The following is an 11,789-nucleotide window of genomic DNA, read 5'->3' on the forward strand; positions in this document are numbered from 1 at the left end:
TTATTATAATTGTTAAAACAAAAAGCATTGTGGCAGTAGTGGTATTGACATATTTTAAATGACGCTGCACATATTTATACAATTTTAAAGCAATGTAAGCTAAATTATAATCTTAGTATTTGTGTTTTATGTTAAAAATACAACTGACATTTTAGTTTTAAAAGTATACATCCATACATCCCGGAACATCATCTTAATAAATGAATCAATCAATGAATCAATAAACGAATTAACGAATGAGTCAATCAATAAACGAACGAATGGAGTAAATGAAAATGAATGAGTGAATGAAGGAATGAATGAAGGAACAAACGAACGAATGGATGGATGAATGAATAAATGAATCACTAACAAACCAGTGGGGAAAAAACTTGTAAAAATAATATAGAATTAACTCAGGTCGCCAAGACTACATCGGGCCCAGTCAGGTGGAAAAAAAAAGTTTTTTTAAAAAAGAATTGGCGTGGAGTAAACTTATCCACGGACACTCTGTTACAAATCAGGATTCTGCACAATTGTTCCGGGCACTCTCTGACACTACTGAACGAAACATATTTCATTCCGTTTCATTTTTTTCTTCTAAAAACGCCACACTGTCTCATAATTGCTGAATAAGGAATGTGTTGGTGTTAGGGTCAGACCACGAGTTTTCGGGTTCTGGTTGGAGTTTCTGGGTGTTTGATTAGTACCAATCTGTGCTCATGCATGTCTGTATAAACAATATAGTGTAGCTCACTTGAGTGTTCCATCGACTGGTACCAATCAAACACCTAGAACATTCAACGAGGACCTGAACGCCCATGGGCGAGACGACTCCATCTTCGGATCTTCTTTCAGAAACTGCTATTAATTTAGTGGCCCAAATTCACCGTTTTGAATCATTCCAGGTTTTAGCTTTACACTGAGTAGTATGTTTTGTACGGCACCAATACACTGTTGAATATTGTGTGTCTAACATGGGCAAGTGAAAACTTGGTCTGGAGAGTGAGATTAAACATGCCAGCACGTTGTTTAATCCTTGGTTATTAGGTGCCTAACATGGTAAGTCAACGTAGTCTAACGCAGTGCTAGGATTTGGAAATAATCATATGGTTCCTTGCAAAGAACTATGTTTGTTGATGTGAAACGACGGAAGAGTGTGTGTGTGTGTGTGTGTGTGTGTGTGTGTGTGTGTGTGTGTGTGTGTGTGTGTGTGTGTGTGTGTGTGTGTGTGTGTGTGTGAGAGAGAGAGAGAGAGAGAGAGAGAGAGAGAGAGAGAGAGAGAGAGAAGTAGGTGTATACGTGTTTGTGTGACCCACTCAGGTACTATTTGGTGTACTAGTACCTTTAATTACTTGAATAACACGATGTCTAATCTAGCTAAACAAAATGTGCCAGTTTTATAAAAGAACACGTTTTTCTCATTTTTGGGATGCGTTGGTCGTACCTTCTGCTCCTTCCCCGAGCTAGGACCAGCCTGTGTCCTCGCTTGTCACTTTTTTTTATCTTTTTTTGAGTGGCAGCAGTAACATGTCAAGATATTCTAGATGACGTAATGGAGGTGTGGCTGTCCATTTGTCATTGACACCCTTTGTGCAGAACCAGCTCATATTCTAACGAACACTGCACACTATTATCTATACACCATTCTACGTATCGCTAATTCACAAAGTAAAAGGGAACACCCCTTTGTTCAAATAATTACAGGACGCTAAAAAATTCAAAATTAAGTAAAATTGAGTAATGCCATCTTGCACCGTGATTACCTTTAAGCATGGTATTTGCCTCCGTCTAAACTAGCATGCGACATTTAAAAACATATGGGAAATAGTGATATAAATTGATTTGCCAAATTGAGGCATTTATCTGAAAGTAAAACTAACGATGGGAAAATAGGATCGGCTGTCAGGAATATGATCATTTCAAACGTCGTCATTATCGTTTCTTATCTTGTCATACGTCATAACCGAGAGCCACAAATTAAGCGTAATTGCGTCTGGGCTAAAAGCATTTTTGGCCAACTTGGAGTTTTGAAATACTGTTATGATTGTTAATAACACTGATAGAGAAGCTGACATTAACTCGGCCCTACATTCACACAATTATATGCTTTGTTTTAGGCTCTTGCTTATAAACTAAGAGTGACCGAATAAACGTCTGGTAAACAAAAATAAATAATAATAATAATAATAATAATAATTTTTAGAATATGAAAATAAGAAGATAAATAAACGAATACGGATGTACGAAACACAAATAAATTAAGTAAATAAGTCAGAAGCTTATACAAGCGATTTACCGTGTTATTTTTACTATATATAAAACACGTGTGTCTGCCTCTGCTAAGCCATTGACTTTAAGACTAATAGGTACTGGGTTTGAACCCCAGTACCGACTTTCACCCAGAACATGTTTTAACAGCTGAACAGGTGTGGCGGTTTACGATCACTACAGTGACTTCTCTCTCATTTAACAACTAACATTCTGTCTTAGACAGACAGTCGAAATAATTGTGGTGTGTGCCCATGTCAGTATGTTTTTACCTTCATTAGATATAAGTACGAAGTTCGTAACGAACATAAGGAAGCAATATATTTCGTCTGGGACATGGTGGCCAGTCTGTATTTTAGACTCACTTCAAAATCTGATATGTGTGGAAAATGTATATTTAGTGTACTATTTAGTGCGACATAGCGTACTGGAAATATGTTGTACGAAGACTTCAGCATCATATTTAAAGCCTTAATCATTGTTTAAAATGAATGTTTCAACGTTCTGTTTAACTGTTTACGCAGCAAGTTTGGTTTGTTAGTTCTGTCTCAACCATATTATAACATCATTTTCAGACGCAAAATAACTATACTCGAGATCGCCGCTTTAAATAGGGGGACTAAACTGAAAAATTGCTGAAACAGGATGGCGGTCTAATATATATATGTGACATTTACGAAAGTTTGGTCTATTAGTCGTGTTTCAAACATATTATAACATCATTTTTATACGCAAAATAATTATACTCAAGATCGCCGCTTTAAATAGCGTGACTAAACTGAAAAATTGCTGAAACAAGATGGCGGTCCAATATATACATGTGACAGCAACAAATCAATTTCTTATAATTTGGGCTATGTTTTGGTTCGTTTGTTTGATTTGGGGTGGGGGTGGTTTGTGTGTTTTTTATAATGTAATATATTCACTAAATTGCCATCGATGGTTGTTTTTCATTTAATTTTTATTATAATTAAGCATTCTAAGATACACTGCCAACATGATTTACCACCAACCTACCATAACGAGAAATGGGAAGGCCCATTTGTCTGACGACACCTCGACTAGTGTTGGGAATCGGTTAGAATTTCGTCATCGATCATCGGTTATAATCGGTTTGCGCCAACCGATCATCTGTCGATTACACAATCGGTTAGAATTGAACATAAAGATTTTAATTACAAGCACCTTGCACCTATTGTGTTCACAGTGGTAAAGTGCTCGCTTGATGCGCGGTCGGTTTGGGATCGATCCCCGTCAGAGGGCCCATTGGACTATTTTTCGCTCCAGCCAGTGCACCACGACTGGTACATCAAAGGCCGTGGTATGTGCTATGATGTCTATGATCCCATAGACATCATAGCACATAAAAGATCCCTTGCTGCTAATCGAAAAAGAGTTGCCCATGAAGTGGCGACAGCGGGTTTCCTCCCTCAATATATGTGTGGTCCTTAACCATATGTCCGATGCCATATAACCGTAAATAAAATGTGTTGAGTGTGTCGTTAAATAAAACATTTCCTTCTTCTTCTTCTATTGTGTTCACCGGCTTCACTTTACAAATCGATCACTTATCTTTTATAACTGTTTTTTCTTTTTCTTTATGTACACGTTAAAACAAACACCAATCCATAACTATTTACATCAATTCCATCATCCAAACTGGAGAACCAATTACAATTAACATTTTCCCATACAAATTGATTGTGAATTTTTTTTTAATCGATCATGACAAATGCATATAGATTATAATTTATCATTGAAACATCACTAATCTCGACACATTTTAAACTTCGGCTATTTATTGTTTTATATAGCCATTTAGTCTAAGAAGTGAAACAAATCAAAATAGATAGGCTACTCGTACCTAACAGCGGCAAGGAATATTTGTATGCCTATGTCAATTCACGTAGACAGGACCGCACATACTTTCACATTTGGTGTATGAACAATAAATAAATATCAACAAATGATCACTTACATTTCTCTCTTTCCTCCATCTCCCCATAAGAAGAATAAGAAAAAGCAAAGCAAAAAAAACCAAACAACAACGCACCCAACACAATTTATTTAAGGTTATATGGCGTCGGACATATGGTTAAGGACCACACAGATATTCAGAGAGGAAACCCGCTGTCGCGACTTCATGGGCTACTCTTTTCGATTAGCAGCAAGGGATCTTTTATATGCACCATCCCTCAGACAGGATAGTACATACCACGGCCTTTGTTACACCAGTTATGGAGCACTGGCTGGAACGAGAAATAGCCCAATGGGTCTACCGACGGAGATCGATCCTAGACAGACCGTGTATCAAGATACCATTCCGTATAGTATACTGTATTTCGTGCTATACGGAATGGTACCATGGCTTGCGAAGATGGGGTATACGAGATGGGACAATTTATCATATGACGGGTTGCGATGGAAGACATCAAATGTAAATTAATTAATGTTTTCAGTATATTGTAGAAAGAAAGAAATGTTTTATTTAACGACGCACTCAACACATTTTATTTACGGTTATATGGCGTCAGACATATGGTTATGGACCACACGTATATTGAAGGAGGAAACCCGCTGTCGCCACTTCATGGGCTACTCTTTTCGATTGGCAACAAGGGATCTTTTATATGCACCATCCCATAGTCAGGATAGCACATACCACGGCCTTTGATGTACCAGTCGTGGTGCACAAGCTGGAGCGAGAAATAGCCCAATGAGCCCACTGATGGGGTCTCGATCCCAAACCGACCGCGCATCAAGCGAGCGCTGTACCACTGGGCTACGCCTCGCCCCCTTCAGTATATTGTAGCTACTGAGACAACTACAACTTTGTCTTTTTTTAAACGAACCCGATTACCGTTATAAGTGTAATTACGTTAATTAGACTGCCCCTTCATTCGTCAAACACATACACGCAAGTTTTAACATTGTTACTTAGAATTGGTGGGTTTTTTTGGAGCAATTTCTCTTTCAAACAAAGCGATATCGAATGACTGTCTTGAGCGAAACCATCTGTTCCTTCTCATTTAAGCATTATTCGAAAACCAACACATTTCATGGGAAAATAAGCTAACCTTTGTAATTTTTCTGCCAAACTGAATTTAAAGAAATCCTATCAGCTGTAGTTAACGCAGATGCCGTCTCCGGAGACCGATTGTCTAAAACAATCAAATACGTACCATACATTCATCTTTACTTGTCCGACTTAGTACTCCAGTTTATTGATTAGCCGCAGAAAACAGTTCAACGTCCATGGCATATGTGAACCTAAACCTAGGAAATATACTCGCGGAAAAATGGTTCTTGTACACACAAAAAAGGATAATATATTTTTTTAAAGATTGAAAAAAAAAAAAACCCAAAGGACCCTACACACACCGCACCCCGAAAAAAAAACCTCATTGTAAAGTTTGTAAATAATTTAAATTAGACAAAGATGACACCATCTACATAACTGTGCAGGTCGTCTCAATGTTTAACCAAACATATATGTCTTAAGAGATGATTTGATTTTTTCCTTCATTACCGTTAAAATATTATATAACTTGTGCACATGAACCTTTTTTTGTGAGTATATATTGTTTTATCTACAACATGGTATGCAAACCACTAGTATTGCATCTAGGCGCCAGAAGACGTTAGCGTTTATCCTTTCAGTCTGGGATGGGTGTGGGGAGGGGAGGGGAGGGCAATGCATAATCTGCAGTAGGGTCACCACGAGTACTCCAGTACTCTGGCACGGGCTAGCAAGACTTGAGTTCGTTCACAGCACTCGAGTACCCGTGCATGGAAGAGCACTCTGATTTAATATATGTGTTACGTCACATTGCCATATGATTGCTGCTGGTTACGTTACAGGGCTATGGAACATGGAGGGAAAACAAAAGTGGAATGCAATACAATGGCATGATTTGGCATCCATGTTGTTTTACTTTATTCCTTAGTCTGATTATATCATCTAGTGTAAGAGTCGTGCATTCGAGTCCGGGTCGAGTTTGACTCTCGAGTACCCGAGTCCAGTATTTTGGCCACGTGGAGCCTCTAATCAGAAGACTTGGGACTGGGCAGTGACGCTTCCCACGCCTATGTATTGGTGATACTGGTAGGTGACTACAACAGTTACACCCTAAACTCATCTATTAAGTAGTTAAAAGCGCCGTGTTAGTCAGGTGTCCTCTATCACGTTAAAGTAGTAAACTCTATCTACGTACCTGTATCATTTCAAGGTTCAGACACTGACGTTAAGGAGTAGACTGGAGCGCCCGCCATCTTGAACACTTGAAGCCCACTGGTATTAATAATCCAAACTATTTCTACGTATTACTATTGATAGGACTTCTGTGTTCGTCAAAATTTAACATTATTCTAAGTATTCTTACAGACGTCGGAAGGAAGCGGGGGGATTGAGGAAGGGCACTGTCCCTTATCTTTAAAGAATATACATTGTTCACACCTCACCCCAGCTGAAAGGCAAACTAATATATATCCCTCCCCCAACCTGTTGCTGACATCCTCCGATGTCTTCGGTGGAGGGAGTCTAAGTTGACTCAACTGAATGAAAACACTCCCACGAACTTTAGAAAGTCAAACGAAGACCAACGAAGTTTGGTACAAAACATTGTGTGCCGAAAGACACTTCGTACTATCAAAGGCCACTGAACAGCTACAATTCAGCAGGCCTATATTTGTGGTTTTTGAAAAAGTTTTGTTTTTCTTGTGTGTTACGTTCTTCTCACCTTACGAAACCGAGCAGGTTTTGAAAGAGTATTGCTATTGCAATCTACTCCGTTTGAGAACATCTGCCACGAGAATAGATCCTGCATTCCACTTTAATAGTTCTTGAATTACTGCTGTTGTGATTTACATCACCAACATCGCCATAACAATTCTGGCACTGTATTCCAGACCTTTATATTCCTTGTTGCATAGGACGTAAAAAGTATTGACTTAATGTGCACCTTGCACTACTACACACTATTACATTTAACACTATTTCTTGTAATTCCAGATAGCTATGACGTACGTAAAAGGAACTACCTACGTTGGGGACGATCAACGCTCGGTGAAAACTTTCTCCGATTTGGCCGCAATGACCTGAACTACCCCAACTACGGCTACAGGATTGGAAAGCGCAGCGATCCTGACGAAGACATCTTCGACGACAAGGGCTACCTGCGATTTGGCAGACGATCGTGGCCGCCTGTCGTCCGACTCCACATGAGGCGGAAGCGCGCAGCAGAGACCGAGGACCAGTCTGGGCGGAGCAAGCGAAGCGGAGACTCGATGTCCCAGGCCAAAGAGAAGAAGTCGAAAGTCTGGTTTGGAGAGCAGGACACTGGAGCCATGAAACGAGGCGACGGGCAAGACGATGGGTATTACTACGGCGTGATGAAACCCAATGGAATTGGCGCCGACAAGCGATTCATGAGGTTTGGCAGAAACCACGATGAGATGGGCAACGGCTGGTTGCACTTCGGTAAAAGATCCTCCAACAAGTAAGATTACGAAGAGGATGAGAATACCCACTATATTATGGTGACACTGCTGATACACAATACTGCTGATTGACTATGACGTCATTGCCTAACATTGTTTGTGACTGGTTATGCTGTTGAATACCCTGCTGGTGCTAGACAATGGGGACACTGACCAATCTACAGCATTGTATTTGGTCATACTGCTGAAGCCGATACTGCTGATCTCGAATGACATATCGTCATCAAACAACCTCCGTTTTAGCTATTGCTACGAGGTTTCTGTCCATATATATCTATGTTACTGTCCAAATATATATACCCTATTTATTCTGATACATATACTCTACTTGAAATAAACTATTTGAAAAAAAAAGGGTTTTTTATATATATATATATATATATACACATCTTGTTGATATAGAATCTCAGATAAACGTGTGGTTATTTCGACATTTGAGAGAGAGAGAGAGAGAGAGAGAGAGAGAGAGAGAGAGCTCGTTACCGTCACATAGGCTACGTCTATTGGTAAAACGTCACGGTGTCTTTTATATGCAGTTCCATGTACCAATCTACGCAGGGTTATCGATCCTGCGACCCATCACACTTCAAACTTCTGGGTCCGTGCTAATAAAACTTTGAGTCTACTTTAATGACGTCAAACACATGCAATTTGTATGACGTTGCCCGGTGCTGAAGTATCAGACTCTGTTAGTATCTTGAGTCTACACTCACAAAGTTTTATAAGCACCAATTTTATAAGTGTAGACTCAAATATCTAGTGACGTCATACGCATTCAGTGTGTATGGCGTTCTTCTCAGACTTTTATTAGTGTCGAGTCTACATTCTAAATTGTTTTAAGCATCAGACCTGGTCTAAAATACCCAGAAAGGGTGAATAATATAAGGTGCATCAGGTGAAGGATCTGTTAAAATGTGGAAAAACCAGCAGCAGCAATTTGTCAAAGAAACCAGGCAGGCAAAGGGCGTAAGGCCTACCAACAAATGAAATCCCATAGCCGACAAAGGTAACATTAGGCTACATTTTCTATATGCGATCTTTCAAACGTAGATACAAATACAATAACACTCCACGCTTATGAATACTTGATACCCATACAACACTATATTGTATTTCTGTCTAAAATTTAGTTTCTAGTCAACTAGTGTATTTTTGAGTGCATATTGCACTGAATTTATTTTGACAATTTACAGCCTGAAATTCTCAGTGTATTATTAAGGGATGAGAAACTATTTGTGATCGTAATCACGTCAGACGTCCCGAATGTCTTACACATACTGGCGATTCACTAGAATCAATATATATTAGAACAACCAACTGGGCCCGAAAAGATTTTACGTGGTAGTGCTACCACAAACCCTTCCAACAGCCGTCAATAAATGCTGGAAGCTGGCTACAGACAGACACTTTAGAGGCCATCCATAGAGTACCTATGCCAAGAGCGGAGAGGGTGTTTCGGCATTATGTACAAATAGCGTTCAGTTATTTTTTAATTGGTGTAAACTGGATGCAATCCAAGTTCCTGATTGTATCCGATGTTCTTTTTTACCAGCGTGTAATATCGATGTATGCCCGTACTTAGAAGGAAAGGGGTTTTAAACATACACAATTTGAAAAAGTATACATAGGTAGAAGGGTAAAAAAAATCCCGTATTATGGATGGCCCCTTACAACGATACATTCAAATGACAATAATTCACGAGTGCGAGGAGTTATAGGATGTATCCTCTTTAAATGGACCCAAAGGATATTTTCCCATCACACCCAATATAGGCTACCACTGTTGATATTTCAAAGTTTGTGATTGCTGATGCACTAACCAATAACTTATTTTGACGTCATTCAGTTTCCTCATGTGCTTTCCTGTCTGTGGGAAAGTGCATATAAAAGACCCCTCACTGCATTAGGAAAAATGTTGCGGTTTTCCTCTGATGACTACATGTCAGAATTACCCAATGTTTGACATCCAATATCCGATTATTAATTAATCAATGTGCTGTAGTGGTGTCGTTAATCAAAACAAACTTCTGCAGATACTTCTACATTAAGTCAGTTCCAGATCTTAAGAGTTGTCTCAACAACTACAATTGACTTTGCTTTAACAAGTGGTAAACAGTGTCATTCTAGCATTGTATTCATATCGGCCCCATCCGTGAATTTAATCAGGCCATTCCTGAGTATTCCACGTTTCCTCTCGGCATTGCAAAGATACACTTGACCCCCCATTATTTACCTACGTCACTTCGTCCCTTACCGGCAATCGTCAGTGCTGTGGATTAACATATATACTGAACAAAATTGAAAACTTGACACATATTATTTGTCCTCTTGATAACCTCACGATGATATGTATGTTCATTAATGCAGACATTTGTCGATGGGAGGGATGTGATAAAGAGCAAAACATAATATGTCATCACGATGTTTAATTGTCTAACATGTTATGGCTTGAAATGTTGAAGGGGGTCCAAATCAACATTCACATGATTTCAGATGAACGCATTATGCAGTGTCAATATCGAGTGTGACCTCCCTGGGCTTGGATAACTTCCCGACACAGTCTTCTCGTGGATCTCAGCAATCGTGTAAAAAAAACTGAACCGGAAGTCGCCTCCATTCAGCCACCAGTGCCTGTCCCAATGCCTGCAGTGTCTGAGGCGCGTTAACACGGTTTCTGACACGTCTTCCGAGCTCATCCCAGACATGTTCAATTGCATTCATGTCGGGTGATCGGGCTGGCCAAGTCATGACTGGGATACCGGCATTTGGAAGAAAGTCCCGTGTTAATGCTGCTGTGTGGGGGGTTGCATTATCATGTTGAAAAGTCAACCCAGGCCCATGGTTATTGATGAATTGCACCAGCACCGGCTAAGCACTTGGTCGCAGTAGACTTGGGCGGTCATGTTCCCCTGGATGACGACAAGCCTTGACCTTCCATTGCTGGTGAATGCTCCCCACACCATCACGCTTCCTCCGCCAAACCGGTCAACCTCTCTGACACAGCACTGAGCATGACGTTCACCACGTCTTCGCCACGCCCTTATTCTGCCATCAGCGAAACTCATCGTGAATCGGGATTCGTCGCTAAAGACCACCGTGTTCCATCGTCTCCGAGTGAATCTGACATGGCGTCTCGTCCACAGAAGTCGCTGTTGACGATGTAAACGGGTAAGAATGGGACCGAAGTATGGCCTTCGGGCTCTCAGTCCAGCGGTGTGCAGGCAGTTCCTGATGGTCTGTGCGGTTACCCTCCCTCCCAGGAGCACCCTGCTGGTGGAAGTTGCTGTCGTAAAGCGGTCACGGAGATGACGTAAACGGATGTACCTGTCCTCCCTCTGTGACGTCACACGCCGAGGACCTAGTCAGGGGCGATCTGCAACTGGCCCAGTTTGATGAAGACGGGTCCTCAGGTTATTTATTGTTTGTCTGCTGCAACCAAACGCACGTGCAACGACCGTCACGGACTGCCCTCTGTCTAGACGCCCTATTATTATATGGCGCGATTTCGTTCTTCATTTGACAGTCTCGGCATTTCCAATACCAACAAATTCAGTAGCGAAAGTGTTTTTTTTCCCCAAGTGATGTGACGACAGGCTACAAGTTTCAATCGATTTGGGACCCGAAATGCAATTTGTGCCAATTTTGCACATGCAAAACATGCTTTCCATCAGTTTGACCCGGCACATGCGCTCACGTGTTTCACAAGCAATCTGATCAGCTTGTTGGCAAGCTAGTGTCAAGGTAGTAATGATTCGCTCGCTAAAATTTGATGAATGGCCGAGTTCCTTTTTATAAATGTATTTTCAAACTGTAAAGTTTTCCATTTTGTTCAGTAAAACAGCACCCGTCTACAAAACATAATCCAATCTTTTGTGATGTGGTGGACAGTCACGACAGAACTGTCAAGACCAAGATTATTGTAAACACTAAAAACTTTGCGTTTTTAATAATAAATGTTATAATGATGAGAACCACACGGGCAAATAGTGATAATTAGATGCGTGTTAGCCAGTCTTTGACAGTCTTTTGTTCAAAGCTTA

The 11,789-nt window shown here is 40.4% G+C and overlaps 1 protein-coding gene across 1 annotated transcript; it reads left to right on the forward strand.

The window, feature by feature from the left end:
• The first annotated feature begins 4,671 nt into the window (after positions 1–4,671).
• Positions 4,672–7,752, forward strand: LOC121381695 (FMRFamide-related neuropeptides-like). Its single transcript, XM_041511040.1, has 2 exons — positions 4,672–4,687; positions 7,262–7,752. Exons 1-2 carry the CDS (start codon positions 4,672–4,674, stop codon positions 7,750–7,752), a joined length of 507 nt encoding a protein of 168 aa, XP_041366974.1.
• The last annotated feature ends 4,037 nt before the right edge of the window (positions 7,753–11,789 follow it).

The sequence above is a fragment of the Gigantopelta aegis genome, chromosome 9 (assembly GCF_016097555.1).
Source record: "Gigantopelta aegis isolate Gae_Host chromosome 9, Gae_host_genome, whole genome shotgun sequence".
Classification (NCBI taxonomy): Eukaryota; Metazoa; Mollusca; class Gastropoda; order Neomphalida; family Peltospiridae; genus Gigantopelta; species Gigantopelta aegis.